Source organism: Thamnophis sirtalis, unplaced genomic scaffold (assembly GCF_051295495.1).
Source record: "Thamnophis sirtalis isolate CommonGarterSnake01/CBP01778 unplaced genomic scaffold, rThaSir2_p1.2 scaffold_10, whole genome shotgun sequence".
NCBI classification, from domain to species: domain Eukaryota; kingdom Metazoa; phylum Chordata; class Lepidosauria; order Squamata; family Natricidae; genus Thamnophis; species Thamnophis sirtalis.
The window spans coordinates 41,464,720-41,485,846 of record NW_028261390.1 but is presented as its reverse complement, the minus strand read 5'-3'; the positions used below and the strand labels follow the sequence as shown (position 1 = coordinate 41,485,846).

The 21,127-nt window shown below is 36.9% G+C and overlaps 1 protein-coding gene across 3 annotated transcripts in view; it reads left to right on the top strand.

Moving 5' to 3' along the window:
* Positions 1 to 2,256: 2,256 nt before the first annotated feature.
* MYOZ2 (myozenin 2) overlaps positions 2,257 to 21,127 on the top strand; it is a 28,208-nt gene continuing 9,337 nt past the window's right edge. For all 3 annotated transcript variants that reach the window (XM_087724447.1, XM_087724448.1, XM_014064520.2), the window contains exons 1-5: positions 2,257 to 2,415; positions 3,000 to 3,101; positions 5,546 to 5,715; positions 9,273 to 9,402; positions 14,955 to 15,138. In XM_087724447.1, the coding sequence (XP_087580573.1) occupies positions 3,026 to 3,101; positions 5,546 to 5,715; positions 9,273 to 9,402; positions 14,955 to 15,138 (560 nt within the window). In that variant the 5' untranslated portion in view covers positions 2,257 to 2,415; positions 3,000 to 3,025. The remainder of the gene's footprint in view (positions 2,416 to 2,999; positions 3,102 to 5,545; positions 5,716 to 9,272; positions 9,403 to 14,954; positions 15,139 to 21,127) is intronic.

Genomic DNA, 21,127 nt, shown 5'->3' with positions numbered 1-21,127 from the left:
AAAATCTGGCTCCTTCTCTATGCCTTTGGGTCATGTTCAGCTGAAGCCACAATCAAGTGATGGCATTATCACTGTTCTTTATCAAAATGGGAGCCATTTTGTTCTTTTATTCTTTTTATTGTTCTATTATCCAGAGTATGCATTGTGATTTTGTATTGTTTTGTGGGATCAAGAGTTATCTTGGTTTCAAGTAACCAAAATAAATACATATAAATATTTATTTAATAAATAAATAAATAAAATTATGTTAAAAAGATAAATAAAATAACAATAAAAATGTAAAAATGGATGTCCTTTTTCATTTATAAGATCACCAGACTCAATGTGGCATAAAAAATTCAAAACATCATAAGAACACATAGCCAAATAGAGAAATACCAACAGAGTGGGGAAATATGCAAACAAGACATTTCCAACCACACATCATCAGTCAAAAGAACTTACCTGTTTGAAAAGACATTTTTAAAAAGTTTACTAAAGGACAAATGGATCAGGGTAAATAGACCTTGGGGGTAGAGGGAATGATATTCCAGAGGGCAGGAAAAGCAATTAAATAGGAATATCATGATAATCCTAATATTTCATTACCCATAAACCCTAAAACAATGAGCTATATCTGCCAGCCTTCCTAGGTACAACAGATAGGAAACATGACTAGATGAGCTAATTTCATTTTATTGTAAGACTACATTAACAGAATCATGCAAGTCTCACAGCTTTCTCTTTTACACCTAAGAAGTTAAGGATGTTCTTTTCTGATCATTCAGCATCTCTTCACCCTCACTCTTCCAAGGTCATTCCCACATACCATTACTGATCTGTGCTGTTTCTATATGAGCTTGAGCCAACACATTGTTATCTTTAGCAGTGACATCATGTTCACTGTACCACTGAACACCTCTGATTGTTAAAGGATTATAGCATACTCAGAGGGAAAATGTAAGTGGCATATTGGAAAGTTCAGTCAACTATAATTAGCTTACTTTTTAAAATGGGACAGGCATATCACAAGTAGAGATGCAAAACACTTATTTTAAATTTCTAGAGCTTTTCAAATTTTTATAATCTTACATAAAATTTGAAATTTATCCAGTTTGTTCTAGAACTGCTAAGATCTTAGTAGAAACACATATAGCCAGCCCAAATAAAGTAATACAGCATAAGGCAAGAATCAATCTCTAAATTATATGTGGCTTCCTAAAATAATGTAGCAACTTGGAATTATGTTTACAGGACAGAATATCAGGAATTTGTATAATGGTGCCGTAGTAGAGAAGACAATGAATGGTGGTTAGACCAAGCCTAAACGTCTTGGGCAAATTTTATGAAAGGTGAAGAAAACAATTATGCAACAGATGATTGAATGGAATTTGGTAAAGCTGTTTTAGATGTGTAGCAATTTGTACTCTATTTATATATTAAGTTATATACTTTCTATCTAGGCAATAGGCAATACATAGCTATTGTAACATTATTGTAATAATATTCTATTAAGTATGAGCATATCTGGATGTTCTGGGTCTATTTATTTATTTATTCAACTTGTATGCCACCCTCCTCACCTGAAGGTTTTTACAGACCGGAAACTGATTTGTTATTTTTGAGAACCACTACTGCATAATATCTGGACACTATTAACATATATGGGACTAACCATCTCCCTTTTCCCACCTGAAGTGAACATTTAAATATGGCTGGTTCTCCTGTTGAATAACAAAGCTACAAAAGTAAGCCACCTCATTAACATTGAAGTTGTGAAACAGCTAGCCTTACAGAAAGGAAAGGATGCTGTGTCAAATGCTACTAACATTACAGTTTTCTCCATTATATGTGGGGTCTTACTTTTAGGTGTGAACATATTTTTTCAGTACAGACAACACTGAATAATATCTAGCAAAGTTTTTGTCCAAGCATTAAATTTAGCTATTACTACAGGAGCATTCTATATCTGTCACTTAAGAATTATTCCATTTCAATTCATTTAGTTCTTGCTATACATTTAGTTGACCTTATTTTCACATGTCTTTTCCCCTACTTAAACATAGAGAATAGTATTTTCAAAGGTGATGACAGAATGAGCTGCAAATGTATAATTGTTCTATCAAAGATTTCAATAACCTGTGGAAGTCAGACATACTCTTTTGTGATGCATGGAACAGAATCATTTCTGTTCTCTTCTTTCGCCAGGAAGATATGAGTGGCTGGATGTTTGCATCTATAAATAGCTACTTTATGTCAGCTAGATGCCAATCTTTTTGAAGAGGGTCAGTCCCCAGTTTGTCTTGGTACTAGGCATCATGCAAACCCTAGAAGAAGCATAGAAACCTCCCAGGACTGGATAGGTCATCCCCATTCATAGCAAATTCCATAAACCCTGCTCAAAGCATCAAGATCAGTATTTTCTTGAACAATAAGGTAAGTGAGCATATTGTTTCCTGAAATAAATGACATTGATTGTCCTATGAGTGCAATGCTTCAGCTTGCAGAACAACAGGCAATTTACTATACAGAGATATTGCAGCATTACCAAGATGGTTCTCTATCTAGATTGTTGCTTATTAATAGAGGCTACGGTAATTCAGAGATTGATGCCTTCACTGATTTTTAGTGGCCCTGTAACAGAAATTGCAAAAGAGTTTATTTTTTAAAGGCTGATACAGAAAAAAAGATCACTGAAGTAATTGAGGGTTTATCTATAGCATTGAGGCAACAAATACACTAATTATGTTGGTAACAAAAGCAAAGTAATTATATTTCAACAAAGATGAGCATCTACAGAAAAAATAAGAAGGCCAATCTTCACCCTGTCATGTAATTGGTTTAACAAAACAAAGAAACTGTTGATGCTCTGAGGTGTATATGTAGTGTGGTAGAGTATACTTTGTACAATTTGCCAAGAACTTAGATAAAAAATATAGCCTTTGTAAACTTCTGGAGCGGTTTAAATTACAAACTAAATGTACTTGTTTGTATAACACTTAACTATCTTCTCTTTCTAGTAAGACATTTTTTTCTGATCACAACAATGCTGTCACATTCTGACATGATCAAAGAAAGAAAACAGCAAGCATCAGCCATCATGAAGGAGATCCAGCGAAATGGTACATAGTTAAATACCTGCTACCATGCTAGCGTCACATCTAATCTTTCTGTTTAGTCTTACAGCAATATTTCTCCTATAGTTTTCCCTCTGTGTATGTTGCCATAAATAATCTCATGCAGCTATTGCACTGCATATGGTAACGAATCCTTTTGTAATGGCTTCTTTTCATTTGAAAGCTATTTTCAGATGAACAACTGTTATGGAGGAATGAAGTAACTCAACAGCTGATGCATATTCTGCCTAGAATTGAGTTTTGGAATATTTTTTGAGGAGAGGCTAATGTCTGGACACTGTATTATAGAATTCCTGGGGAAAACGCTTCCATCTTTGACTTAAAACTATATTTAAGGGTGCAAACTTTTAAAATTTTAAATTAAAAAGCAAATTATATGCAATGTTATCTTTCAGTCTCTACCTCTCCCATTCAAGCAAGTTTGTATTCATAACCAACCACACAAGGCATACTTCCCAAATAATTTATTTTAAGAAATATTTTGCAACAAAATCTTCTGAATTCTGAAAGTTTTTGGCTGATCAAGACTGGCCTTCTTTTCTCCCAAAGCAAAGAATGGCACGACCTTCAACTCACTGTAATGCTATTTTATAGGATTTATGTACCTCAAAATAAACAGTTCAAATATTACTCTTCCTTCTGATGTTAAAAAACAGAACTAAAGTTAGATTTTGGAACTTGTCCTAAAACATATGTGCACATGTTCAAATAGAAATGAATATACCTGTCCATTCAAATTTCAAAAACTCCTTACCTTTCTTCAAGACTGTCCAAGTTACTGTGGGAATTTAATCTTTAGACACAAAACAAAAAAAATACATCTGCATTACAAGTGAAATTGAATCTTATAACTTAAAATATTGTAATTTAAAAACTAAAAATAAGTTATTTCTGTTATATTTCTCTAAAAATTGAAATAATTTGTTGTCTGCAAAGTTAAAATTTTATCTAGGACAACCAGCTCATGTCTCAGCTCTCAAGATATTTTTAAATATCTGTGGTAGTTTTTTTAACAAATCTGGGGTCCATGCTAGATGTGATATAGAAGACCTGGAATCATATTTTTTGATTCAGTATGATATGATAAAATGATACTGGTAATGTGATTTTCCATCTTCCCAAATTCCATACCATTTTACATGACAGTATTTTAATGTAAGAATTCCATTTATACTTGTAAGGTTTAGATTGGTGGGTAGATATATTATAAAAGTTCCCACTGCATCAGATATATTATAATTAAATTTCATAAACAACTCTTCATTTGTTCATTTCACCTCACTAGCAGGTTTTTAAGATGATGAGAAAAGTATACTTTACAACATCCACATTCTAATGTGGAACTTTAATAAATAATCCCACTAGCCAAATTCACCCTTCCAATCATTTCATTACAGAACAGAAATACTACAACAGAAGTACTACAACTAGAAGGCAGACAAATTCACATATTTTCTGCTAGTGCTCTCTGGATGCGGAATTGTTTTTAAGTTTGTAAGAACAATAATGGGTGTTTAATAAATTTTGGGCGAATTTTGACCCCAAAAAACAGATTACCAGAGTAAAATCAAAATGTTGCCATTTTCCACATTTTCATTCAGGAGGGAAACAAGAATGAAGGATATATTAATATCATTTTAAGTCTGTATGCAAAACCTGGTTACATCTGTATATTGTGCAAACTGAGACTCATAATGTTTTCATATTATTAGTTCTAAACATCCCTAAAGAGTTTGTATAGTGCAATAAAATACATTACATTGGACAATAGGTCAACCTGTAATAAAAATTGCATATTTTCACTTTAGAATATTAGCCATAATAAAGAGAATGCTTTTAAAAAATCATTCATTTCAATATCCACAAATACCCTTGCAGCAGTCAATGGCTATTCAAACAGTCCGTTATCTTGCTGATGAAACAGATGTCTCTAAAATACACAACTATCCTCTTAGACAGTTTGGCCCCAAGAACTGGTTATATACTTCTGAATGTAAAATTCCATAGCACATACATTTCTATAGCCAGTGATGGACCTTTCCTACATGAAATTCTCACATCTCCTATAACTTGAATCCTACTGGTATGGGTATATGTAATTATGATTTTGATGTTTATTAGCAATAATTTGATATCATTGAAAAGAACAGATTTCATGAATATAAGCGGCAGCCTTGTTACTATTTTCTCTCTCAAATTACAGGTTCCGGCCTTGCCATAATTGCCTTCTATACCTTTAACATGATATATTGTTGCAAAGACAATATCTTATTTTATTCATCTCTCTAAAGGTAGTCTTTTGAATTGGGATTTATCTGAAAGTGATCAGTCAGCTTTATTAGTGGGGAAAAATAACCTACCATTGAAATTGACTTATTGCCATATTAATCATACCAATGATTTAGGAGAATTCTCCTTTTATTTTGTAGAATCCCCTCAAATGGATCTTGGAAAAAAGGTTAGCATCCCCAGGGATATCATGCTGGAAGAACTATCACTACTCAGTAATCGAGGAGCAAGGCTGTTCAAAATGCGGCAAAAGAGATCTGACAAGTACACATATGAAAATCTTCATTTTTTATCTAGCAAACCAAGAAATGTGAGTATTTCATTTAGTTTTCAGTTGTAAGGTACGGTAGTATGAGAGTCCTAACAAAATTCATGAGTTCCTAAACTCGGTAAAGCTGATTGATTTTGTACTTAATTTTTCAAAATACTATTGAGTTTCCAGATTTAGTAATTTGACTTCTCTCCAAGTGTCAGAAAGTAATTTGGTTTATAGGCATGACTTACTTTGAAAGGATTTCTTATAGTTTTAGGACATTTAATTCAAAATAATGGTCAACAGCAAAAAAGACAATTCACCATCACCAAACTTAAGTACAGTTACTTGCCAAGTAAGCATCTAGTTTAATCCTTTGATCCTAGAGTGAATCCTTAGAACTCTACAGATGAATCACAAAAATGCTAGCACATCTTTCTGTATACATTCATTATTTCAGGGAAGATCAGCATGGCTGATCTTTCTGCCTGAAGAAAAGAAACATTATCTTTCCTGTTACAAAATATTATTCTTTGCATACTTAGAAATTCAATCTCACTAAGCAGAAGCAAACACTGAAACAAAAATGTGAGGACTGAGACCACAAATGAGAAACAGATGCACTTTGATTTCATAATAAATTGTAGATAGTCTTACATCTCTGAGCTTCTTTACAAGCATATTCTGGGATTGAATTCTATATTTTGCTGGGATAATCCTTGAATCCAGCATTTACATTTTTAATAGTAATTTTATTAAACATTACAATTACAAAGATAAAAGCTAATACAAGCTAAAAGAATACAAAGAAAAATAGAAAGTTCAGAAAAGAAAAATATAGGAAATTAGAAAGAAAAAATAAGAACATATAAAGAAATGTTTTCCACCTTCATCATAACAAGTATAAATGATGTTAGTAACTTATTGCCTTATTTTAAATACAATAAATGGTTTCTTCTCATATTCAATCTTTTATCTATAAATCAAGGCTACTGTATATATTTTTATGTTGCATTAACTTTTTATTTAAGATCAAAAGAAAATTAAATATTTTAAGTAAACTTTCACTTATTTATAAAATATGACATTGAACTTTATTATTGAAAATCCAGATAAATAATTAATACCATTTTAATAAAATTACTTCCAATAAAAATGTACTGACGGCCTAGGAACCATAACTGACTCTTTCAATATTAATAATTATGGAATTTCAAGCAGTAGTCAGGTGAAAAAAGTTCGTATTTTTTAAAAATGCCTTTATTGAATAAATTAAGAAGCACTCACATACTTCAAACTCATTTGATCAAGGAAATATCATTATGAGAGGAATAGCTGACCTTCTAAAAAATTGGATAGATTATTTCCAAAAATCATGAATTTTGGGGAAAGTTTTTTAGTTTTTTGGAAATAATCTATCCAATTTTTTAGCTCTCAGATGAAGATTTGGGGGGGGACTGTAACCCTACGATCTAAAATCATCTATACTTGGTATGAAGAAATCAGAGAATCAGGGAACAGGGGTTCATTCTGCAGCTGATCCCAATTATCTCCCTGTGCGTTTTAAAGAAGGTTTTAGAAATAAATTCGAGAGTTTAATGATGCTTGTTCCAAACTAATGCTAATCCTAATGTGATTGCCACTGCGCTCTCTCTCTCTCTCTCTCCTTTCCCAATGAACTATTGAACTTCAACACCTGCAATTGCGCCATTGACGAAGCATTTCCTTTACTTTTTAAAACTCTGATGCCCATATCTTAATAATTTCTCTTAATCTGGGAATTCTAAAAAATGAATAGCTGAATCTGTGTTAGCCTTTCAATGGAAGACTTGTTTTTAAATCTTCCGTTCCTTCATGTTTCAGTTTTTCCCCTTATCCATGGAAAAGTGTACTTTAACAGTCTTGTATGTAACAATCTTTTCATTTTTTCATTTAAAATTAGCACCTGATGTTTTAGAGAGTTCTAATTCTATGTTAACAAAACAATGATTAAGGCTTGGGATGCACTATTGGAACTAATGAGCCAGTAGAAAGAGTGGATAATCCTAGCCTGCCTTTAATCTTCATGCAGCAGCCAGAACTAAGGTTATTATTATGATTGCCAATTGAGACAATGTTGGGAAAATTCTTTATGGATATGATGTTGTATAAAATAAAATCAACAGAAATGTCCTAATTTTTAAAACCAAACGTAACTCTCCAGCTGCATTGGAATTATAATTCTGTAAAAGGTATGGTAACAACTTTTCAGTTTTCATAAGTGCTGACATTTCCTTGCTTAGATGAGATGTCAAAATGAATTTCCCAGTATCTTTTTCTTAAACAAAAGCAAACTCTGGGGAGTAATTTTGGATCAGGGCATAACAATGTGAAAGGAGCAGTGCATGTATGTTTTTTGCCTTTAATGTTAATATATGTTAACTTCAAGAGAGCAATTTCAATCAGGTCCTTGGTATACAGAAAATAGATCTATTCCCAATAACCTGGCTCCAAATTGAATCAGACAACTGCTTTTAGCAGAATATCAGGGGTGGGTTGCTGGGGGTTTGCACGGGTTTGGGAGATCCTCTAGTGAAGATTCTGCATGGTTTGGTGAACCCACAAATCCCACTCCTGGTGGGCCTGCCCACTCTGCCCCTCCCACCCCACCCCTCCCAGGAGTCTCCTCGTGGCCCGTTCATCATGCCACATAAGTGCAGGGCCGGCATGGAGGCTTGGGGAGGGGGGGAAAGTGGGCCTACCATAGGTTCTAATCTGAAAACTGCTTCCCCCAGGCTCCAGAGGCCCACCAATCTGGAAATGGGCCTCTGGAGCCTGGGGAAAGCAGTTTTCACTCTCCCAGAGGCTCGAGGAAAGCCTCTAGAGCCTTGGGGGAGCGAAAAATGCCCCCCCCCCACCATGGTGCAGTAGGACAACTAGGCCACACCCACCATGGCCACACCCACCCAGCAACGGGGCAGTGAACCCATTGCTGGAATTTTTGAAGCCCACCCCTGAGAATTATATTTTAAGAATCTATGTATCATTTGCATTATATTTAGTCTGGACTTCAATTGTTGGAAAATGTAAACTCTCTGATGCATAAAAGAAGTAAAGACTTCTGATCAGATTAGCTTGAACAGTCAAGAATCCAATACCCCACTGAAACCACTGTGTGGTTCTCCCATTTCACCTATTAGTGATTTTGTAGTTTCCCAATGAAGAAGGTCCTAAAAAAGAGCTATTGATTATGCTATTCTGACAGATATTTCATTCAGAAAATTCTTGATAAACTTATTTGCTTAGAGCACTAGAAGCCTATCATTCTCAGCATGTCAGATAATTTTCATTGCACGTTTGAAAGTCAATTAAAACCCTTGCACCTACCCACACCCCAGCATCCATTAAACATGAGCAGTAATTAAACAGTTCATCCAGAGGTTGTGCAGCTTATTTCATAGTCACTCATGTACAAAAAAGAGGGAGGCAAAAATGGCTAGAAAGCAATTAAAAAGACCAGCTACATTATCACTTTTCCAGTTATGGAAAGCTGACTAGCCAAGATACACTTTGGCATCTCTCTTAAATGGCATTTGCAGTTAATAGATGTGATTTTTATTCCTATTCAATTATAGCGCAATGAGATCATACAGTGTGTCCAGTTGGATGCTCATGGCATGGAACCTAGTCAGCTAAATGCACCAATGACACCTCCTAATACGCCTGATCCAAGGGGTCCACCCAATCCTGAAACTATTGCCCCAGGTAAGCTATTGCACAGCTTTTATATTGAACAATCTTTTAAAAATCACAAAGAATAAGTTTTAGGGCAGTGATGGCAAATCTTTTAGGTACTGAGTGCCCAAAGTGCACGTGCAGGCCCAAACTGCAAGGTGTGGGTGCATGCATACACAAGCACATCCTGCACATGCACGCTCCCCATTCATGCGTCCCCGCCCAAACTGCTAGGCGCAGGCATATACACACCCACGCCTGCACATGCATGGCAGAGACCCAAAGACCAGCTGGCCAGTGGGAGGCATGCATGCATGCGCGACAGAGACCTGAAACAGAGCTGGAGCAATGGCGCGCATGCCCACAGAGAGGGCTCTGCCTGCCATCTTCAGCACCTGTGCCACAGGTTCGCCACCACTGCTCTAGGATAACTAATCTTAAATACCACTCCAGAAAGATGATGACATGTCTATATTCACATCAAAATGATGCAAGTGAATCAATAGTTACTGTGAGAGAAATGCAACTTTCATATCCAACATTTAAGGATTATTCTACAATTGAAATAAACAAAACATCCTGATTTTGTTTATAGGATAGTAATCTAACTAGCTGTCTCAGTGATGCAATTTCTAGTATAGCTATATAATAAATAAAATAGCAAACCTACAATGAAACTGGGATAGAAACATTCCATAGGAGATTTTACAGGTATTGTAAGTAAAACTTTTGAACTAGCATTTAAACAAATCAATCACAGTGCTTTCTTAAGAAACTCTGAGAAGTATTATAGTTCTGCATGGAACTATATTTTATTATTCAGTCCTTTGTACTTTTAAAGTTTATTTATTTTTATATTGATTTTTTTATAAATAACCCAAGGCAGCAAATATACATAATATACCTTTTTCTTCCTATTTTCACAACAACAATCCTGTGAGGTGGGTTGGGCTGAGAGAGTATGATTGGCTTTCATGCCTAAGGTGAAACCAGAACTCAGTCTCCTTAGTTTCTAGGCCAGCATCTAAAACAATAATGGACATGCAGAATATATGCTTGCCTCCTGGAGTAGTAGGTGCTCCATCACTGAAGGTTTTAAGAAACTAGAGAGCCATTTATCTGAAATGGTATAGGATCTCCTGCTTGACAATGGTTGGACTAGAAGACCTCCAAGGTCCCCTCCAACTCTGTTATTCGAATTTCTCTAATATAATAGAAGAATATAAATAGTCTTCAACTTACAATGACAATGGAGCCCGGAATTTTATTTTATTTATTTATTTATTTATTTTATTTATTAAAATTTATAGGCCGCCCTTTTCCCTGAGGGGACTCAGGGCGGCTTACAATCACAAGGGAGGGAAGTGCAACATCAAAACAAAACAAAATGTAAACAAAGAAAAAAAATAGTAAAACACAACTTTCGTTCAACAATCAAACACTCGGGCGGGTGAATTAGGAACCTATCCCCAGGCCTGCTGGGAGAGCCAGATCTTGAGGGCTGCGCGGAAGGTCTGGACGGTGGTGAGGGTACGGATCTCAACGGGGAGATCGTTCCACAGGGTCGGGGCTGCAACAGAAAAGGCTCTCCTCCGTGTGGTCGCCAGTCGGCATTGACTGGCAGATGGGATTCGGAGGAGGCCCAGTCTGTGCGATCGAATTGGTCGAAGGGAGGTAATCGGCAGGAGGCGGTCTCTCAAGTACCCAGATCCACTACCATGGAGTGCTTTAAAGGTGGTCATCAGTACCCTGAAGCGCACCCGGAGACCAACAGGTAGCCAGTGCAGCTCGCGGAGGACAGGTGTAACGTGGGCGAACCGCGGTGCGCCCACTATCACTCGCGCGGCTGCATTCTGGACTAACTGTAGTCGCCGGATGCACTTCAAGGGCAACCCCATGTAGAGCCCATTGCAGTATTCCAGCCTAGAGATCACAAGGGCTCGAGTGACTGCTGTGAGAGCCTCCCGGTCTAGGTAGGGCCGCAACTGGCGGACCAGGCGAACCTGGGCAAATGCCCCCCTGGTCACAGCTGACAGCTGGTGGTCAAAAGTCAGCTGTGGGTCCAGGAGGACTCCTAAGTTGCGGACCCTATCTGAGGGGTGTAAAATTTGACCCCCCAGCCTAAGTGTTGGTACATTAGCCAAATTATTGGGAGGGAAGCACAACAGCCACTCGGTCTTGTCCGGGTTGAGTACCAGTTTGTTAGCGCTCATCCAGTTCCTAACGGCCTCTAGACCCTGGTTCATCACGTCCACCGCTTCATTGAGTTGGCACGGGGCGGACAGATACAGTTGCGTATCGTCCGCATATTGGTGGTATTTTATCCCGTGCCTCCGAATGATCTCGCCCAGCGGTTTCATGTAAATGTTAAATAGTAGGGGGGATAAGACCGAACCCTGTGGCACCCCACATGTTAGGGGCCTCAGGGACGATCTCTGCCCCCCGACCAACACCGACTGCGACCTGTCCGAGAGATAGGAGGAGAACCACTGTAAAACAGTGCCTCCCACTCCCACCTCCCGCAGTCGTCGCAGAAGGATACCATGGTCGATGGTATCGAAAGCCGCTGAGAGGTCAAGGAGAACCAGGATGGATGCATAGCCTCCATCTCTGGCCCTCCAGAGATCATCGGTCAATGCGACCAAAGCGGTTTCTGTGCTGTAACCAGGTCTGAAGCCGGACTGGAAGGGGTCAAGATAACTAGCTTCCTCCAAGGCCCGTTGAAGCTGGAAGGCCACCACCTTCTCAACAACCTTCCCGATAAAGGGGAGGTTGGAGACAGGACGAAAGTTGTTTAAAATGGCTGGATCCAAGGATGGTTTCTTCAGGAGGGATTGTAAATAATTGCAGTTATAAGTGGATGCTCATTTGTTAACTAATTTGTAAATTTACATGTACTAAATGCATTCATCTACTATGAAGTCTTCACAGTAGAAACGATTATTCTGTGTGGGTGGGAGGGCACAATAATACTTTTAAAAAATATGCATATTTTAAAAATACAATCATTCGGAAATAACAATGTGATTTGAGAAAAGAGTTCTGACTCTTCCCTTGTATATTGTAGATTGTCTGGAAGATTTTGATTTAGTTGGATGTTTATTTTAAGCTTGTTTGGATTAGAATTTAGTATGATGACACTTCATGAAACTTGTCTTGATAAATGTCAGATATTGTCATAATGTAAAAATAAGCTTTTTTAGGGTTAAGAAGTCACAGAGTATTCTTCATGAATAAGAAAGCTATATAAAGCTATCATTTTGTTGTTCTTGTTGCTGTTACTGATAGGATCTTTCTAGATGGACACAGCACCAATGTTATCATGTTTAGCTAGTATATGCAGGTTTTGAATCAAATAAAAAGATTTAAAGGAATCTTTTGAGAGTTACTGAGGATAATTTAATTTTCTGGCAGCAAAAACACTTTTTGCTGGCGTATTTAAAAACCTCTTCCTGTAAGAAAATTTGTTAATTCGGAGACATCAAAACACAAAGAACCTTTTTCTTACTATTTGGAAAACATGAGCTGTCTGATTTGTAAGAAATACATTATAAAATGATCATAATCTTTTTTTCTGAATGCCACATAATGGATTTGATTCAAAGGAGATTTATTTAATTAAAGCTGGAACTGTCATCACAATTTCCTGAAATTGCACACTATTGAACACAGCATGACTTACTGCTGAATAAATATTTATAGTGTATGCACATGCACACAATCATGGGACTGACTGTATTCTCATACCAGTTGTAGCTTGTTGTTGTTCTTAAATGATAACATTTCCATTAAATAGCCAGGAGGAACTTGCTTTAAATAATGGGAGGCTACATAAAATATATTGCCTTGAATCATTGCAGGAATCCAGTTCAAGACAGTGACTCTTGACTAAAAAAAATGAGCTATGCCACTCCCATAAGATGAATCAATCCAGTCAGCTGCTTCACTCCATTTGCCCATCCTGTTCTAACACTGAGGCACATTGTTGATCCATAGTATTGCTTCACTGAAGTAAAATGCCCCCATATATCTGTATAGCCCTAGTTTTTATTACACGTTTGTCTCCCCTTCTCATAGTTTAAATTTTCACAGATATTTTCTTAAAATAATAAGCTAATAAGGTCTTCTTGATCTTAACTGGTTCAAGTGGATTATATCTTCTACTAGTTGATAATTCGGTATTGGCTGGGTATTTATTTATCCCAATCCTGTATTAGACAGGAAAAGGAATGAATAAATTGCAACCTAAGTGTGGAATGAGCTGTCCTCCCTCCTTCCATTAATGTCGCCGCAATTCCTGAGGAGGCGATGACAAGAGCAACTTCTCCCTGCGCCCTGATTTTGGCGACAATTAAGTTAGTTAAAAATGTTTTCCCTGTGCCCCCAGAAGCATCAAGAAAAATGATACCACTGTGTTGAAAATGTCTGGACCAAACATAATTTCTAATGTTGGATTTTCCCCCTTACCAAAGGGAGCCGCCTTCTGGAGTATTGTGAAGCTGTTACCATGGCAACTCTATTGCACTGAATTCATTTTACAGCAGTGCAGTAGAATCCATTTTAAGGCACAACAGGCTGTATCTTAACAGAACGTACACCCTGAGTTGTTAGGGGTATCTTACCCCCACAGTATTTTTTTTCCGGAGAATAAGTTGTCTAAGTACAAATTTGGTTGAAATTGCTCGAGGCTTTCCAGAGTTACAGTATGCTGGAACACACGAACGCACACACACACACCCATTTAGATAGATAGACAGATAGACAAATATATAGATAAAATTTGCTTGTCACTTTATTATTTTTGAAATCCTTTTATTATTTAACCTACTTTAAAACTATGTTGTGAAGGGGAGTGATGTTGCAAAGGCAGCTAATTAGTGTGTACCCGACTTCTGCTCGAAATTAGCCAAGACGGTTTCTCCTGATCTAGGTCCTTCAGGGTAGGTTGCTCATTTGACTGACATACTGCTCCACAATTCCTTGACTGCTCAAATTATATATAGCCATCTGTATCTGCATTACTGAAGATGTTTAAATTATTATAGGGGGGGGCACAGCTAAATCTTGCAGGGGGTGGATAGTTAATGTTTACCAGTTTTGACCCTAACACCTTGACTTTTGTCTTTTTCCACCCATCCTTTCCAAATATGATTTTTCTTCATAATGCCCGGTATATAATATATCATATGTAAAACCAAATTGTTATTTCCAGAGCAAAGCCACTGATATTCAACAGGAATACTTCAAAGGTACAGAACACAGAATATGACCTAAAACTACCTATATTTAAAATATTATTAAAATGTAATTATAATGTTGTGTCGGACAGTGGTGGCTTACAAAAAAATTTACTATCGGTTAGGGTGCGCTCCTACACACATGCACATGCACAGAAGTGTCTGGGCAGGTGGGCAGGGCCTCCCATTGCTGCTACTACAAGTTCGGTTGAACCGGGCCGAACTGGCAGCAACCCACCACTGGAGTCGGAGACACTGGAGATGTAGTAACAATGAATTCTCTAAATGTATTGGGAAACTGCTATTATCAAATTCAGATATGTTGGTATCCTCCTTCTATTAAAGGTTATTCTGGACCTTTGAAGATAATTCCTCCTGAGAAGTTCAACACTACATCTGTACCAAAATACTATCAATCACCTTGGATTGAGGCCATCAGCAATGACCCTGAGCTGCTGGAAGCTTTGTATCCTAAATTGTTTAAACCAGAAGCAATACCAGAACTACCCAACTTTAAAAGCTTTAACAGGTAATTTTGAACAATCACCGAATTTCATCAAATGCAGAAAACAACAGCATGAAGAAAATGAATGTGGGTTTTAAGATGTGAATGTAAGGAAGCTTATAAGAGGGTTGTAATTATTTGTGTTCCTTTAGATGGATTCATCAGAAGCCTACAGCCCTTAACAGTAATTTCTAGTTTACATAAGAACTGGATCATTGGAGGCTTTTCTATGCCATACCATGACCAAGCAACTCTTTATAGGAATTTGACAAGCATGTCTAGGAAGGCAATAAAGAGAGGGAACAATGTAATTTAATGTCATTGGGAACTGGGCAGCATATACATTTATTTAATTTATTGTAATTCATGCTGAAGGCAAACTGATTTAATTTTGTCTTTTCAACTCAACACATTAACTGAAACAGTTTTAATTTAAAACTTTATTTCAAAGCTTGCATATAGCTAACTGTATTCACGCTAGGCTAAATCTATACAAAAATGTTTCTCCAGTATTCATGAAAATAATTATACAAGGTATTAAATCATTGCAAAATGCATTAATATAAAACTTCACAGAATAGACCAGACCAGACCAGACCAGACCAGAACAGAACAGAACAGAACAGAACAGAACAGAATTCTTTATTGACCAAATGTGATTAGACACATAAGGAATGTGTCTCCAGTGCATAAGCTGTACAAGTGAAACTTGAAAAATTAGAATATCGTGCAAAAGTTCTTTTATTTCAGTAATGCAATTTAAAAGGTAAAACTAATATATGAAACAGATTCCTTACATGCAAAGCAAGATAGTTCAAGCCATAATTTGTCATAATTGTGATGATTATGGCTTACAGCTCATGAAAACCCCAAATCCACAATCTCAGAAAATTAGAATATTGTGAAAAGGTGCAATATTCTAGGCTCAAAGTGTCCCACTCTAATCAGCTAATTAACACCTGAAAAGAGTTCCTGAGCCTTTAAATGGTCTCTCAGTCTGGTTCAGTAGGAATCACAATCATGGGAAAGACTGCTGACCTGACAGTTGTGCAGAAAACCATCATTTCCCTCCATAAGGAGGGAAAGCCTCAAAAGGTAATTGCAAAAGAAGTTGGATGTTCCCAAAGTGCTGTATCAAAGCACATTAATAGAAAGTTAAGTGGAAGGGAAAAGTGTGGAAGAAAAAAGTGCACAAGCAGCAGGGTTGACCGCAGCCTGGAGAGGATTGTCAGGAAAAGGCCATTCAAAAGTGTTGGGGACTTTCACAAGGAGAGGACTGAGGCTGGAGTCAGTGCATCAAGAGCCACCACTCACAGATGGATCATGGACATGGGCTTCAAATGTCATATTCCTCTTGTCAAGCAACTCCTGAACAACAAGCAACGTCAGAAGCGTCTTACCTGGGCTAAAGAAAAACAGACCTGGTCTGTTGCTCAGTGGTCCAAAGTCCTCTTTTCTGATGAGAGAAACTTTTGCATCTCATTTGGAAACAAAGGACCCAGAGTATGGAGGAAGAATGGAGAGGCACACACTGCAAGATGCTTGAAGTCCAGTGTGAAGTTTCCACAACCTGTGTTGATTTGGGGAGCCATGTCATCTGCTGGTGTTGGGCCACTGTGATTCATTAAGTTCAGGGTCAACACAGCCGTCTACCAGATTTTGGAGCACTTCATGCTTCCTTCCACAGACGAGCCTTATAGGGATGCTGACTTCATTTTCCAGCAGGACCTGGCACCTGCCCACATTGCCAAAAGCACCAAAACCTGGTTCAGGTGACCGTGGGATTACTGTGCTTGATTGGCCAGCAAACTTGCCTGACCTGAACCCCATAGAACAGCAGTTCTCAACCTGTGGGTCACGACCCCTTTGGAGGTCAAACGACCATTTCACAGGGGTCACCTAAGACCATCAGAAAAGACATATTTTTGAAAAAATACGGAAAACATAAAATAATTTTATGGTTGGGGGTCACCACATGAGGAACTATATTAAAGGGTTGTGGCATTAGGATGGTTGAGACCCACTGCCATAGAGAATCTATGGGGCATTGCCAAGAGAAAGATGAGAGACATGAGACCGAACAATGCAGAAGAGCTGAAGGCCGTTATTGAAGCATCCTGGTCTTCCATAACACCTCAGTAGTGCCAGAGGCTGATAGCTTTCATGCCACTCCGCATTGAGGCAGTAATTGCTGCAAAAAGGGCCCAAACCAAGTACTGAGTACATATGCATGCGTATACTTTTCAGAGGTCCGATATTGTTCTATGTACAATCCTTGTTTTATTGATTGCATGTAATATTCTAATTTTCTGAGATTGTGAATTTGGGGTTTTCATGCGCTGTAAGCCATAATCATCACAATTATGACAAATCACGGCTTGAACTATCTTGCTATTCATGTAATGAGTCTATCTCATATATTAGTTTCACCTTTTAAGTTGCATTACTGAAATAAATGAACTTTTGCACGATATTCTAATTTTTTGAGTTTTACCTGTACATATAAACAGCAAGTAATAGGTCATAGGTCATAGTCATAGTTATAATCACAATCAATATGTATGTCTATTTGGAGAACTAGGCATCAAAGTATACATAAATTACAGTAGGAGGAGAAATTCAGGAAACTTGAAATTAACATATAAAGTACACCATTCTTTAAGTATAAAGATATTCCTAGTTTACTGGCTGCTCATAGTGACCATTTAAAGTTTTAATAGTGCTGGAAAAAATGGGATTTGCAACCACTCACGCTATTGGAGTGTTCTTGCAGTCATGCAATCACAATTCAGGCATTGAACAATTGTTGTGCATTTATGATGGTTCCAGCATCCTTCAATCACATGATCACCATCTTCACCATTCACAAGAGGCTTGTGACAAATGAAATTAGTGGGTAAGCCAGAAAGTAGTTGCAAATCGCCATAATGTGACATTACACTTAATAACTGCAAGTGATTTGCTTCATGACTGCAGTTGGAACTGATGTTATAAGCTGGTACAGTCTTGTGATGTTTCACTTAAGACATCATTTAGCGATAGAGTTTCAGTCCCAATTGAGGTTGGTAAGAGTTGGTAACCTTTAATACCTTGTATTCTCATTTCAAATGCCAATTGCTAAGGAACACCAATTAAAAGAGAAGTAGACTTTTCCATTATTTCTCCCTAGGAGTTATTATTTATGATACTGTCTGGGTTATATGAGGTATGATACAGCTGCTATGTCTATTAATGACCTCATCTTTAAGGAATTTGTCCAGTCTTTTACAGCTGACTAAATTGGTGATCTTCATCACATCTGATGACAATTAATTCTATAGTTAAACTATTCATTGTATAAAAAAGTATTTCCTTTACAAACAAACCCTGGAAGAAACACAAAATCTCAGTCTTGCCCATGTGAATGACATGATCCTCCCCCCTTGTGACTTTACATCACTGCTATGATTCCCACAGCAGCACCAACTACATGTTAACCTCCACATATTTCATTTCAATGAATGATCCAAATTCTAATCCTACCCACATTTTCTGTACTTGGCTAATTTTATATACTTCTATCATATCATCGCTTATCCAATTCACCTGTTACCCAAATCCTTTATGTAATTTATGTGGTGATGAATTACTGCTTATAAGTATTTTGGTCATACTCCTTTTTCATATTTTCTCATTCTGTAATATCTTCTCTGTGATATGAACAGATATACATTTTCCTAAATGAAACCTCACCATATATTTATATAAATATATTTCCATATTCCACAGTTGACCCTAACATATTCATTAATTTGCTCTTTTTAAAAAAACAGTCACTCTTCCCATCATCACTTTAATGGAATGGTTAATTTGTTGGGCCAGGAAGGAGTGAGACTGAGGTTCTAGGTCATCCTCGGCCATGGAAACTTCCTGGTTACCTTTGAGCCAGTCACTCTTACACTCCAAAATAGTGCACATTTTGATTTTGTGGGAAAAATATAAGGGGAGGGCATGCACTGTTCACCATCTTGGGCTCCAGGTGGAAAAACTGAATGTGCAGTTCTTGGCACTCTGTAATCATTTATTCCAGTTGAAATGTATGCAAACAAACAACCAAGCTCAGAGAGCACTAAAACCTCTACAGTTCAACTCAGCTACAGATAATCTCTTTTATTCCCCCCCCCCCATTAAACATAATGCTCACAAACAAAAACAAACAACCCCAGGAAAAAACATAAAATCTTGCCCATATGTATGACATGATCCCCTTCTGACTTTACATAACAATCATGATTCCCACTGCAATCTTCACCATCCACAATAAATATTTGTTCAACAATCAAATAGTTGCCCAGGGTCTTTTCTAAAATATATATGTTACTATTTCTTCTCTCCCACTACTTTTATAGATGTATAGGTTCCATGTAATGGTTATTAAACCATTTTGAAATTTAGGGATTGAGATGTAATCTTACTTAATTGCCACACATTTTCATATAAACTGAAGACTCAGAATATTGCAATCAGTCTTATTCAGCTGTAGAAGGAACTTTGTGCTTTAGTAATAAACTGACTCTTTTGTAATTTTTTTAATTAGATGGTTAGGATTTTTAAACAATCAAAATTGATAAATGCATACAGAATAGAATGAAATTGTTATATAAATGCAGCACACATGTTAAGGAGATTGACCACAAAAAACAACAACAACAACCCACTATTCATCAGTGAAATTCTAATCTGTAGCTTTTAGCAAAAGTTCTAAATATGTTGACATTGACTCAAAATATTATGGGAGTGTTTTTATAAAATATCCAAGTTGTGGATCATGTTTATTCATACCCAATATAATAATCTCATTTATTGAGAGACCATGTCTGTTTTTAATAGCTTGTAGCTAATGCTGAGTGACTAGAGCCAAGGTGGCGCAGTGGTTAAATGCAGCACTGCAGGCTACTGCTAGATCAGCAGGTCAGCGGTTCAAATCTCACTGGCTCAGGGTTGACTCAGCCTTCCATCCTTCCGAGGTGGGTAAAATGAGGACCCAGATTGTTGGGGGCAATATGCTGACTCTCTGTAAACCGCTTAGAGAGGCCTGAAAGGCCTATGAAGCGGTATATAAGTCTACTGCTATTGCTATTGCTATTGCTATTGCTAATACATCATACTCACAAAATACACACAGACAAAACTATCAAAAGGTAATAGTTCACTGCTAAAGAAAACAGGAAATAGACACTACATGCTTCTAGCAGCTTGTCAAGACTGGTTTTCTGCTCTGCAAAATATGGCATTCCAAATATTTCTTAAGAAAACTAACCAAAAAATTACAGTTGATTACTAAAGATATGATAAGACATCAGACTAGGGTTAACACATCATGCTAACTTAAGCAATTCATGATTTGCTTAATAAGCCATTTGCATGGAGTCATACAATTTACTGAATCACATGTATAAAACATAGTGGTTAGGCTCATTCAGCATTATCAAACCCGAACTAAAAAAATCTAACTATAGTTAAGGGTACTATATGTATAAACCTAGCTAGCATGGACACATCAAACAGATGTATTATCAATAAGGAATCCCTTATTATTTCTTCAGATGCCCTCAGAAGTCCCCTTTTATCAGATATTGTAAGGAGCTTCTTCAAGGTTAATCAGAATTGGCAGGATAATTTGAGATGTTCATACTATACAAATGTGACAATTAAATATGCCAAATAAATGGATATAAATATTATACCTACCTTCGGCTAGGCATGATCCTTCTCTCAAGAAGAATTGCCCATCTTGGGAAAATACAGAATGATATCAATGGATATGATTTCATGATTACTATACATTATAAATGAAAAATGGCAAAACTTGTATTGGAAGATTTAAAACAAAAAAATATTCATGTGGAGAACCATAAGTTTTTTCAGTGTTTTTCTCTTACAAAACTAAGACAGGGGGAAAAAATAAGATAATATCGCTGTTATGTCATTCTCTTAAGAAAAACCATTGTTTTTAACTATACTCATGCTGTCA